Source organism: Colletes latitarsis, chromosome 9 (genome assembly GCF_051014445.1).
Source record: "Colletes latitarsis isolate SP2378_abdomen chromosome 9, iyColLati1, whole genome shotgun sequence".
Taxonomy (NCBI): Eukaryota; Metazoa; Arthropoda; class Insecta; order Hymenoptera; family Colletidae; genus Colletes; species Colletes latitarsis.
Genome location: NC_135142.1, coordinates 29,286,753 through 29,300,546, shown reverse-complemented (window position 1 = coordinate 29,300,546; position 13,794 = coordinate 29,286,753). Strand labels below are relative to the sequence as shown.

General features: G+C 47.4%; 1 protein-coding gene across 4 annotated transcripts in view; it reads right to left on the bottom strand.

The window, feature by feature from the left end:
• Positions 1-6,658: 6,658 nt before the first annotated feature.
• Positions 6,659-13,794, bottom strand: part of Dac (dachshund family transcription factor) — a 188,742-nt gene continuing 181,606 nt past the window's right edge. The window contains exons 11-12 of one of the 4 annotated variants that reach the window (XM_076773143.1): positions 10,214-10,333; positions 6,659-8,786 (exon numbers count right to left, since the gene is read on the bottom strand). In XM_076773143.1, coding sequence (XP_076629258.1) covers positions 10,233-10,333 — 101 coding nt within the window. In that variant the 3' untranslated portion in view covers positions 6,659-8,786; positions 10,214-10,232. The remainder of the gene's footprint in view (positions 8,787-10,213; positions 10,334-13,794) is intronic. The other 3 variants (XM_076773142.1, XR_013080304.1, XR_013080305.1) reach the window with 3 other exon arrangements.

Sequence of the window (13,794 nt, the reverse complement as noted above, 5' to 3'; positions counted from 1 at the left end):
ATTTTTGGTGAATAGACATACCCCCGAAATCCTACCCAGTTACGAGAAAAAAATTCGAGAAGGTGTGAAATTTTTCGACAAAATTAAAAATTTCAAATCGTTCTAAAAAAAATATTTTTGGCTGCGGGGGTCAATTACAATCATTTTTGGTGAATAGATATACCCCCGAAATCCTACCCAGTTACGAGAAAAAAATTCGAGAAGGTGTGAAATTTTTCGGCGAAATTGAAAAGTTTCAAATCGTTCTAAAAAAAATATTTTTGGCTGCGGGGGTCAATTACAATTATTTTTGGTGAATAGATATACCCCCGAAATCCTACTCACTTTCCAGAAAAAATTCGAGAAGGTGTGAAATTTTTCGGCGAAATTGAAAAGTTTCAAATCGTTCTAGAAAAAATATTTTTAGCTGCGGGGGTCAATTACAATCATTTTTGGTGAATAGACATACCCCCGAAATCCTACCCAGTTACGAGAAAAAAATTCGCGAAGGTGTGAAATTTTTCGACAAAATTAAAAAATTTCAAATCGTTCTAAAAAAAATATTTTTGGCTGCGGGGGTCAATTACAATCATTTTTGGTGAATAGACATACCCCCGAAATCCTACCCACTTTCGAGAAAAAAATTCAGTACTGGGCGGAACTTCAAACGTTAATAACTTCTTAACGAAGCCACTATCAACAAATTGGTATTCTTGATTTTCGTCTTATTTTGGCCTCTAGAATCCCCCATTAATATTTTTCCCAGGGGTGGCCGAACACCCTGTACAAGACTCGATGATGTAGCCTCTCATGATCGTGACACTTGACATCTAGAACTTGTGACGAGTCAAACGCGTAATTGTTAAGGGGTTAGGGGCTCGTTAAAGGTAGCCGTGATTTTGGAATTGATCCTGGTCAAGGTCCTGGAGGATCCAGACGGTGGAACGAGGAAGCACCCAGACGGGAGGAGACGGTTTTTGGCGAACGAGCGGTCGCCTCTCGGAACCGATTCTCTAATACAAATTCATGAACGGCTCGCCGTTTACCCTCCATTAGAGGGAAGCGCAATCAAAACCGGGTCCGCGGACCCGATAGACAACGTCGGGATCCGAGAGCAGCTGTAAATCAAACTACGAAATTCCTCGTGTCTGGTCTCTCGCGGTGTCTGTCGGACCACGGGGCGTCCTGGAAAGTGTTGAGCTTCACCTCTCTCCGCTCTCGACTCTCGATGCGCAAGGGTGTAATTATGCGTCCGGGACCCACGAAACCGAACCATGGGGGGAAAGGGGCGACCCCGAGGACCACCGAGCCGCTCCCTCCTCTCCAACCCCGTTCGCCAAAACCTCCCGTTCTCCCTCCTACCTCTTTGCCCTCTTCGTACATCGAGTCGAAACCGTGACCGAAATAGGGAAAAACGAACGATTCCTCGCTCGTTTGCACTCGGATCGCCGGATAACGAGCCACTCGGCGAACGACCTCTTGCCTTTTCGTACCAGAAAACCGCCTATTTGTTCCGCGACTTGTCGAAAAAACCGCAATATGGTCGAAGAATAATAATCTCAGTCATGAGGGAATAGTGGAGGGTCCACAGGAGTTAAATTGCGAAATACAACTGCTAATTTCTGGTTAGCTTCCATTGTGCTGTAGAATATTGTCCGTTACACGAGATCGAAAATGCAAACAGAACCTAATAGCGTGACTGTGTTTTCTCTAAAAATTACTTCTTACGTGAATTTTGGGGCACTTAGACTTAAATACACGATGCAAAGGTAACGAATAGTTGTTCGTCAGTCAAGTTTCGAAGGAGGTTCGCCACCCTTGTTCCAGTTTCGTTCCGACGCAAGCTCTCTCGTGGCCTTTCTCCGGCTGTTCGAGGAGCGTTTCTTGCCCGCGTTCTAGTCTCCCGGCTCTCGAAGCGAATTTGGTCGTTAAATCGCGCCGCGGAATTCGCGCGAACGGGTAGTTAAAGTTCGAAACGAGCGAAAAACCGCGAGTGCGTTTCGAGGCCGACGCCGGCGAGCAATTACAATTGCAAATCTTGCGCCGTTGTTGCCCCCGGTTGTCGCGTTTCTTCGGCGTCATGAAAGTTTCCGGAGCGGAATCCGCCCCGGCTGTTTTTTTGCGACGCGTTTCTCCCCTCCCCCTCTCGGTTCGAAACGCGCGTTTCGTCAGGGAGGAGGGGGGCTGCGGGAGTTTGGCAAAATCGTTTAGCATAATTTGAGCGTCGACGATCGGGGACGCCTTTCGTCGCTCGAGCCCTCCTCGATAAAAATGACTTGTTTTGCCCCGCGTTTAACTTCCTCGTTAGCCGGCGGTGACATCTTGGCGGGGCGAGAGTCTCGCGGGACCCTCTTGTTTTCGAAAAAATTCCAGCGACCAAATCGAAATTCTGACGATTTTTGTCGCGGAACCAACGAGGATGGATGGCTCGCTTTATGCACTTACTTTCAGGGGTGAATTGTTTTTATGTGTTCTATTTGATCTTGTTTTCACGTAAAAGCGAGTTTCTTCTTGAGAATGTCTAATTACTTTCGCAGTGTTCAAAATTACCTATTTGCACCATTGACCTACCCTCTCCGTTCCTTAAAGTATTATTTATAATAACAAGTCTATGCTCAAGGATCATATCTGCCATTAATCTGCTAATAATCAGACAATTCAATGTTAGATACTGGGCTAATGGAATTCAACTATTCTCATCTTTAGAGAGAATAATTATTATAGAAAATAGTAACATAATAAAGATAAAATTGAATGCTATGAAGTACGAGGGTGTGAATAATTGCAAGGAGATGCCAAGTAAAGAACGTTTAAATGATAGAATCGAATGGTTAAGAACATCGATCGTATGCAGTATTCGCATTAAAGAGATCGGGAAGGAAGAAGCGGCTGGAGGATAACGCGGCTCGTAAAGAGAGCACCGTGGACGTAGGAGTCGTTGCGATTCTAATTAGAAGGAATTCCATCGTTTCGCGGGAGGAAGGGGGGGGGGGACGAATTAAGCTAATCGGCCGCGACGAACGAACGAGGGTCCCTCGCCACGGCTGGAAACGCGGAAACCGGGCCCGGACGAGGAAGCGAACGAGAAAAATTTGCTTTGGCGAGAGACGGAGGGGGTGGGGACAAAGGAAAACGAACCCTCGACAGCCGAGGAAAAAGTCGAGAGCATGAAATTAGTCGTACATCGCGGCGCTGGGGCATTAGAAGCGCCCCGGGGGCCACGGTCTCGTTTTATTCGATAATTATGCAAATGCCGGAATGATTGTCGGGCAATATGTCCTTGGAATAAAAAGTCGACTCGTGGAGCAATTCGGTTATCTTTATGATTCGGGGAGGAACGAAAGGGCAACGAAAGACGCCGCGAGGAGAGCTTCATTTGCATCGAAACGCGAGTTCTGCCTCTTCTCCCCGGTTTTAATCGCGACGATCCACCCGCTCTCCAGCGAGCAAAGACGAAACTTCGCCTCCACCCTTGTTCGTGACGTTCGACCTCGAGGATTCCCAAAGTCCACGATCGTCGCGAGATCTACAAGGCAGCCTATTAAGACGTTCGCTGGCCGATTTAATTAAGCGGCTACAACTCTCTTGGACCTGCCCGTATCGTCGTTATTTATTATTAAAATATATTCCCTGTCGAAAGGGTGGAGCCTGGCTCGGCCAATGGGCTGGCGTCGCGTGCCGCGAGTCGTTAGGACGGCTGGAAATTGATAAGAATGCATCGTCGCAGGGCTACCGACGCCGGCGCGGCCTCTAATCTGGACGTTGCGAGACCGCGCTCCTTCACCGACGGGGAACGAATCTATCGGACCCGAGTCCCGGTAATTCCCCGACGAGAACGCCTACCCCGGGAGCCCCACGGTTTTCCCCGTAACGCGAGAATTCACTTACGAAAGACCCACGGCCGTTCCCTGCGCGCAGACCACCGATTCTCGCCAAAGGAAACCAGATTAGAATCAATTTTTAAAAAATATTTCGCTTCAACCCTCGCGCAGCCACCAAAATGTCCGCCCTCGGAGGACCGGGGCCACCAGGCGCCCCACTATGTATACTACGTATAGTTCTTTAGATACAAGCTCTCGTATTATATAAAAAAAGTATGCAGTTTGAATTGCAGTACACTATACAGTAAATGTACAGTGAAGAAATGCTCAGTATCCTCGGAACATAAACACGTACTACGGGGCGGCCATCTTGTTCATAAATAAATATACATGCGAAGCGTGTGGGCTCGTACAACCTGTCGCTTAACGCGATCGCATTGAATGGCAGTCCTGCCATACTTACCATAGAATGTATCGTTATGATTATGGCCTTACCCTATAAAATCCAGCACAATGCGAATTCGTGGAACGACAAGTTCGGTACGTACGAGGCTGTTCCCAGCGGTGCGTCCTCGAAACCGAAGCGTGGGCGTGAAATGTCTTCTTCTTACGCGATCGATTGAATATTCTTCTCGCGATCAAAATCACAGCAGATTTCGAACGAGATTTTATTCTCGGAAGTGGTCGAATTTAAACGGGGCTGCTGAAATTTTAATTACACAGTTGCTGGACCGCTCGTAGTCGAAGATATATAAACACCAGCGGGGGGGAATGGAACGATTATAAACGCGAATTGATTTATTTATTTGCGCGAACGGTAACCCTTTGATATAGTGGGAAATAAACGTGGACTACGGAGAAGCGAGTGAAACAGAAACCGTGTATTAAAAAAAGATGTATACGAAAGTACGAGGCTACAGGGAAATTATAGTAAAAATAACGGAACCGGAGGATGGAGGATACTAGCGTTAAGATCGATTCAATTAGAAAATTTATATAAAATAATAGGAAGACACGTAGCACGAGGATCAATTTATGAAAGAATTGTGACTTTCGTTGCGCCTCGTCGCGTGGGTGCCTGCTAATCGGGAACTGAAACACCAAAGGTTTTTTTTTTACAATAACAACTATTTATTTATAGGTAATAATGCTGAATTACAATGAATACACTTTGTTGCCTCGATACTAGATTGTATAAGTCCGATCGCGAAATCGTAATCGCTCGTCGTCATCGTTTACCCAGCAGCGCGGCGATACTGGTTTATTCTCCCCACTCGCCCCCTCCCGACCCTCGAGTTTCTTTCCCCTGTACGCAACCCGTCCCCGTTGACCCACCCCAAAAATTCAGCGTGTTATTTTCCTTTATTTCGAGTCGCGTTCACGCGAATTAACCCGACTCGACGGTCGGAGAATCGCCGGCAAACCGACTTTGCGTTGTTCCTCGCGATTCCTCGAGGAGATAAAGGTCCCAAACACCGAGATTACTGACAGTTCTTTTTATAATATACATAGTACGAATAACAATGATTAGAGCATTCGACTAGTTTAGCGCAAAGGAATAATCATCGAAAAGCGTTCGTTCGCTGATCAGAGAAGGAATTCTGTGTTTACAAGTTATTATTTTAAACGATATATGGAGAAAGTTAACGAACAAAAGAGAGAAAAGAGAAGGAAGGAAACGAGAGTTTATAATATGGCAAGAAAAGGCCAAAAAAGAGGAAAAGAAAGCTGCTGGAAGTTAAGAAACACAGCTAAAAATATTAATATTGTTTAAGCTTGTTAGTCGAAGATATGAAATGGCTGAGATACGTATTCTTTATTTAATTGTTTTATTCAATATAGCTTCATTTTGTTATTTACAAACGTAAACTGCTATAGATCTACATTCATTTGCGTAGTTTAATTTCGTTATGTAACGTACCAAAGATTTAAACGGAAAGACTTTTACTTTCATGAAGATACCATTCAAAGAAGTTAGTTTTCGTTCTCTGACAATTTTTGAAAGTCTAAACAAAATAATCTTCCCATCGTCAGTAATTGGGACCTTTACCTCGCGTCCGCGATCCTCCCTCGAATATATCTGGTACAAGTAGCTTTCAGAAGAAACTAGAACGTTTACGCGGCTTCCATTTTTCGTTAATTTCATATAAAATTCGAAACAATATGAAATTCAGGAAAAGAGTCGATCTCCAGGCAAATTTCTTACGAAAGCACGCGGTTCGAATTGAAAATGATTCTTTTGTAATTGGGACTTTTACCTTACCGGTTCGCGATCCTCTCGACGATTATCGGCTGAAGCCTCGAAGACTCGTCTCGCGGTTTCCGGAATCCGGAATCCGGCGATTCGTCCGCCGCGAGATCGATCCCCGACCGATCGATTGGTTGGCGGCGATGGCAAATACAGATGAGCTATCGGTGGTTAAATTCTCGTTTCACTACGTGTAGCGTCGTCTTAACGGGCATTTTAGCCGGTACGCACGATCTAGACACTATGATTATGTGAACTTTACAACACAAGAACCTTACGGGCAAGAGACTTTGTACATGGATCTTAAATACGGGGATCGACGGATACGGCGAAACATTTCGTCGTTGCGCGACTGGTTTCCGTAAACCGTCCGCCCACGACGACGCTTGGCGTCGCCGTATGGAAACGTTTCGTCGCGTCGATCGCGACGCAAACGCGGGACACACGCGGTTATGCATTTAGCCTTACTTATCGACGGTAGTAACTAAGTTATTTATATAAATAAGGTGTTACGATTTAAAACGCACGGATCCTCTTGTTTCTCCGTTTGCTCACGCTTGTTGCCGTGCTCCTTCGTCCCCAGAACCCCCTCCCACCCCCTGCCCCCAACAGAAATTTGTCACCGCGCGACTCCAAGCATTTTTCCTACCACTCTACGTCTATCCACCTTCGCTCTCGACTCGTCGGATCCACTTTATTTAACCGTTCTACGATCTATTCGCCGTCATCTTTCACGATCCCTCGCGAACTCACTCTCGCTCTCTCACTCTCCCCTCATTCACTCGACGTCTCTCGCTCTATATGATACAGAAAGATCGAGACGCGGGACCCCGTAGGCGTTACGCCACGAGGCCCGCGATCCTCGAGGATCGACGATCGGGTCGCCCGGTGTGTACCGCCCCGGGGGGTAAATAATATTAATAATAATGATAATAATACTCGAAACTCGACGCGGCGCGTACCCGATCGTCCCGTACAGACTTAACACAATTACCTAATGAAATCGGTCGTTTAATTAGGAGATAGATACCTCTATGAACGCATGCACACGCGCACGCACTCTCAAGCAGTCTTTAGAAATATGTTGTCTCGGTTGCTCTCGTCGTCGTCCTTGGTTCGCCCTCGCTGTCGCCTTCACCGGAGACGGGGGGACGCCTCCTCCTGGGATACCGATTCTCGGATCGTTGATATGTGTTACCGCCGACTCGATCGACAGCGATCTCTCGGTTTGCTCCGAGTCCCGGCGCCGAACGTCCTTTTGCACTCGCGTCGAAACCGCGCGTCTCTCTCACGTGTCACGTTCGCGTTCAAGCACACTGGGGGAAAACTAACGATCCCTCGCGGCCAAAACCACCTAAAATGGCGCTCTCCGTTTCGTCGAATCGAATAAAACAATACGTCGATTCCACTCTTAATCGACGTTAATAAGGTTTCTTTTCTTTGGAAGAATCTGAAAATATTCTATAGATATGGAGACTCAATTCCTGGAAGTACGTAGAATATTTTTGTACCTTTCACTTTGGTCGATTTTAACCCCTTGACGTACAACTGGATGTCAAGTGTCACGATTATGAGGTTACATCGTCGAGTCTTACACATTAAAATCAACGCAATTTTACATTCACGAGGTACTCGTAAAACAGATATATTCTTTTTCGCGACCATTCCTTTTAAACGAAATTGAACAGTATGAAAAATTACATTAAATCGTACGTCAAGGGGTCAATTTGCGTTGTTCCTGGTGTAGTGTTTCCAGAGATGGCGTAAAATATTTGTGAATTTCGTAGGGAAGTAGTTTAGTTCTTAATTTCTAAACGGGGGTGCGATGTTCAGGGCGAAGCGACTGGAAGCAAAAGTATATAAAATTCTATCGTATTGTTACCGTAACGTCGTTGTCAACGACTCCGTGTCTCTCGCCGAGATTTTTAAAAAATAAACAATCGATGAAACTCTGAAACAACAGCGAACGAATCGAATCACATCGACGAACAAACTCAATTTCTCGTTCCCTTTTCAACTATAATAAGTGGGAAACACACGTGAATATACAAAATGTTATTTACAATGGTAGACGGTAAAGTGTGCGATTCATCTACGAAATCCACCCTTCGCTGTTATTTACGCGTTAAGAACTTTGAAAAAAGGAGTCGAGACTACAGTGTGGAACGCCTCCTCTGTACCCGCGAATCGCTCGAATCTAAACAAAAAAATATCAATCTCGTGAAATAAAAATTGAAAAGGACTTCGTGCTTCGTCGATCATAAATAAATAAATAGTGTTCGAACGTTGGATATTAAAGATTTCTTTCGTTTCTAAGCGGTGCAGTGGCTTTTGAATGTTTTGTGCATAGATTTCAAGGTTTTGGCCGCGAATCGTACGAGTCTCCCCACGGGGACGTCGAACGGTATATGGACGTTCGTCCTAGTCGCGCACACGTCCGTCGAAGAGTTCCGTTTGCGATTCATTTCGCTTTAATCGGTCGCGTTCGCTCGAAACCAGATCGAGTCTCTTTCTCCGTTTACCGTCACTTTTCGCGTAACGTCCTCCCTGCGTTTTCCTTTCGTCCTCTCTCCACCCTCTCTCTTTTTCGTTCTCTTCCTCTCTTTCTCTCTCTCGATCGACCCGTTACTCGTTTCGGCTGCTAGCTAGCCGCTCTGCCCCTCTTCTGGCATCGTCCAGCCTCTTCTAGGTCGCGCTCGTGAACAGAACGGAGTTCTTGTAGTAGCCCGTTCGGGATTCTGAAACAGAAGCGGGTCGGGGGTGCATTCTGCCGGCCGTTTCGACGCAACGCTCTCGCGGGATCCTCGTCCTGCCGATCGGAAACGCGATCTCGAGCGACGACGGTGATTCGTGGACGAGGAAGAACCGAGAAACGCCGAGCGAATGATTCGATGATCGCTCGGTTGGAAGCGGCGCCGCTCACTAATTATCCTTTGCCTGTTGAGACGTAGATCAACGCGAAAGGGACCCGGGCGAACGCATTCCGCGGACTGGGGGAGAAAGAGAGACCCGAGGACGGGGCCCCGTTCGTAAATACGAGACCGGTCGACTCATCGGCCCTTAGGGCCCCTTTGTGATCGAGCCGCCACTCGACTTTTTATCCAACTGTCGCTTATGATTGAAAATCACTGCGCGTTTTAATAGTCCACCGGATTCGATTTACTCCCTCCGACCCCGTTCCCCTCCCTCTTCCCTCCAGCTGTTGTTTTTTTCTCGAGGAAAGGCTCCCTTTCCTACCTTCTCGAATCGACCGTCCCCCGGAAAAATTGCATTTCAGAATATTTCGAATATATCTCTGGGACAAATTTTAACGGGAGATTCCGGAGGCCAAAGTAAAACGAAAATCAGGATTGATTTGTTGATCGAGGCTTCGTTAATGAATTATTAACGTTTAAAGTTACGTCTGTGTGCGTCAGTGACTGAACTTTGGACGTTACTAACTTTTTAACGAAGCCTCTGATTTTACAAATTTACAAGCTGCGCCAATGAAAGAAAAATGATCGTAGCAAGAATTCGACGGAAAGGAGCTCCAGATTCGCGAGGGGTGACTGGAGAAAACGAGTAAAAGAAACGTGGCGGGAGAAAAGGAAGCCCGAAAACGAACGCGATGAAGTTGACTTTACGAAGCCGCGGCCAATTAAGGGACCACTCGTTAAGGCCGCCTCTTGGCCGAGGACCCCGGCCGCGGGTAGAAAAACGATTATTTACGTGCAACGTCACGTCGGGCCCTCGCGGAACATTGAAATCGCGCGGTCGGCTACCGGGGGCGCGCGGGTTTTTGCCTCTGAAACAACTTTCGACAAGTTTCCGCGGCGCGAGGCAAGTTTTGAAATCCGTGCGGCGTGTGCCGGTGACGCCGTTGCAAGAAACCACCCCTTCCGCGCCAACGAGACCGCCTCCCGAGACTTTCTAATTAAAGATCCCGAAGTTACCCGGGTTCCTTGTCGCAAGAAATTCCACCGCCGCCGTCGCTCGAATCCGGTGAACGGCACTCGACGCTCGGCGAATCGAAAATCGAATTATCTACGACGCTCTCGTTCCCCCTCTTCCGTCCCCTGTTCTTCGAGCCCCGGGTACCGCGGGATTGGGTATCGTCGATCTTACAGCTAGGCGTTCGCGGATGGATACGTCACCGTCGCCGTCGTTCATCGTCGGACGAATTTACCGAGAATAGCCTTGGTCGTTCAGTTGGACGCACCTTGAAGAGGAGACTTCACTTGGTCCCTCTCGGCCGCCTGGTGCTGCCGCGATTTTCTCTCCAGCTCGAGTTCCTGTACCAGTGACTCTGCGACAACAAACAGAAAACATTTCATTGGTCGTCGCCCGTTCCTCGCGAGACCCTGACTCTGACTCGAGCCATCGTACGATTCTGGATAGAGTCCGTTCTCAAAATTCCACAGGAACATAGAAAACTACCCTCGAATAAAAAGGAAACTCGCGTACAAAGGAATGTACGACGCAATGTTTTCGCGTCTGAATTTTGGAATTTCGTGGGTCGGTCCTCGTGTATCGAACAATATTAGAAAAATGTAATTCTCATAATTACAATTACGTTCTAATCAAATTAAAGACCACATTCGAGCACCACGGAAAAGTAGCTGACTTACGTCGTGTGTTCCTTACTTCATAACGTTCAATTCTGTTTCCCTGTTTATCTTTGTGATGTAACTATCTTCTATACTCGTATCTCTTTGCAAACATCGAACAATTAATTTCTAAAACGTTTAGATGGTCGCTAAGCGTTAAAAAAGCATAGCGTAGGAGGAGAGAATTCGATGGAGCGAATGTTTGACGGGAGCATGGAAGATGGGTCACCGAAATGCCCGCCCCGGAAGAGGAAGAGGCGCTCCGGGGTGTCGATCTCTCGACGGACGGGCGTCTTGGCGTCGATTTCGCCGAGGCGTGAACCCAAACGCGCGAAGGATGAAACGGAGCGGTAATTAGTGGAAAACCAGCCACCGCGAACTGCGAGAAAGGGGGAAGGGAGAAGGGACGCAGACAGGGATAACGGACGTAGGCAGGCGTGAAAGGGCCGCAGGTTTGCTCACTGAATTCCGCAAGGATTAGGGTGAAAACTGGAAAATGTCCCTTTAATGATATCGCGCCGAATTAACCGCGGGCGAGCTCCTCGTTTCGGTCTACTTCGTTAAGCCCAGGAAAGGACGTCCCTTCGACCGGGTACACGACCGTCGCCTACGGTTCTCCTCGTCTCCGAGGTGAGAAAAAGATCCGTAAATTGTGTACCCTTCTCGTCGTCAAGCCCCGCGATTATAGCAATACGGGCGATAGAATTTTTGGAGTCAGGATTACAACCTGGATCCCTCGAATAGAAACTGGACCAGAATTACGAGGACGAGGAGCACCGTGCCAATTTCATCTCGGAACGCAAGCATAACCGAGGCGAGGGTTCAAAGAGTAAAGATAAAAAGGAGCTTTCGGCAACTGTAGTCTAAAAATAGGGCGTTGGAGCAGGGGTGGTCTCCACGAGGGTGAAACTAAATAGAAAATATTCCCCTAAGATTAAATGTCCTCGCAACTAGACCTGCATCCTTATCGTTCATACTCCAACTATTTATATATTTTTTTTTAAGCTTCACTCTTTGAAACGTAGCCAAAAACTGAGTTAATAGTTCAGACATAGTGTTTTGTTCGAGCAAACTGCACAATCCTTTTGAAATCGTATTCTACTGGTTTGGACTTGAAAAAACTGACGTCGAGTCGCACTCGACATGGGATTGCAAAGGGTTAAAATCGAGATGGACGAACACCCTCGAGCAAGAGACGCTTTCGATCGAGAGGATTAATCGCGACGAGGAGAACGCGCGGGCGTGTGTATCGGCGCGAGGAACGAGAGAAACATCGATGGTGGGGGTTGATTCGTAGGAGGAGGCGCGAATATATAATCGGCGAGCGTGAAATGGCGCCTCCTTGGGCAACGAGCAATGGTAAAATCCAATTGCGAGGCCATTAAATCCCAGTTAACTGGCACACGGCCGAGAGAAGAACGATTCCCCCGTTGGTCGGGCGCGAGCGTCGGGACTAGGAGACGTCGGGGCCGAGATTCCATTATGCTTTGAGCAACAATAGCTCGAAGGGCTGTTCCGCGGTGCGTGGGTGTGAATTCGTGCGTTCTCGTCAGGGCCGTTATATTCGACGGGGCGGGCGGCGTGTTTGCGTTTCGCTGAGCCAAATTACCTCTGGCGCCCTTATCCGCGCGCGGGGTGTTTCGTCCCTTTGATATCCAAATGACAATTTAACTGCTCAAGATATGCTCGATCCCCGATCGGAAAGTCCGCGAGAAGTTCCTGGGCGAAAGAAACGCGGCGAAACGTTCAGAGTTCGAGGATACATCGAGAGCGGAGGGGGTGGAGGTTGGCAAGTTCCCGCGGACGCACAGTAGGTGCCTTCGAGGATCGACTAATAGTTTCGCTACCGTGTTACACACCCTGACAAATCGCGCGAACAATGAAAACAATTTCAGCGGCTGCCCCCACCCTTTCACGGGGCCTAAACGGTTGGCATTGTGCCCTCGTCCCCCACGGGGCCCGGGGCTTTTTTCTCCGTTTGACTCCGTCGGGAGGCCCACGGACAGCCCTCTGAAAAGGAGAGCCTTCGAACTGTATCCGGTATGACTGCGCGTTTATCCGCACGTAATTAACTGGCGCACAATGCGTCGCAAGAAGGCCAACTCGCCTCGCCGGACGGAGACGAAGAAAAGGTATCGAGACGGAGGCGGGTAACAGGGGAAAAAAATGAAACGAACGATACTTCTCGAAAAATCCACGTATTGTGCCCGGCGACGTTGCCAACGTCATTGTTGCGCTACGCTTCGATCTACCCCCGGTTTTTTACTCGGCCTCGGAGACTCGAAATTCCACGCGCGATTCTCCGTTTCGGCTTACCCCGGGGCCTGGCCGAACGAAATTAGAACGCGTTTCTGCGAGATCGACGCTTTCGATCCGTTGACGGCGAATAAACGCGGATGTTTGCGCGCTCGAGGATCGCACGGTGGAGTGTGAATGACAAGTGTTTAGGACCGAGCGGATTTGTTTGAATCTTTAAGCGAATATTCCTAGAATATTCAACATTTCGGCCGCAAGAGGTCGAGCTACTGTTTTAGATAGAGTATTCCTACTTTCTGGACCCACGAATATTCCTAGATTAAAAATTTCGGTTGCAAGAGATCTACTGTTTTAGATAGAGCCATATATCTTTAGTTTCTGAAAATATAAAGCAATTTAAAATCCAATCCACGATGTAGAAAGTATAATATTTATCCAGGAGTTTAAATATGCGCGAAAAGGTGCACCACTTTTATTACACGTATATTATTGTTCTTTGTTTGCTTGAACCAGCAGGAACACCCAAAATCTCTGCAAGAGGATGCCCTTCGGCGTTGTTTCTCGATGCACTTGCTGCACTCGTGGTAAATTAATATCACGGGAGATAGTTTGGGCGTGTTATCTCAGGTCGAGAGCCGTTTGACAAGGTTCGTACATTTGCAAGTAACAAAGGGTGCGAGGGTGTACTACGAATGCGTATCATTTTGCTCCAGACTGCGCCGTGTCCCGATTATGCTCGTTAATCGTGCCCTAAACAGCAACTTTGATCCTTCTCTGCGTTATTCTCGGGAAAAATTCTTACTAAATTTTGTATTTCTCTATAAACGATCGAATATATATCTTGGAGAAAGCTTGTAATAATCATTTTATTAAATCTACTAAAAATTATGTGACAGCGATTAGA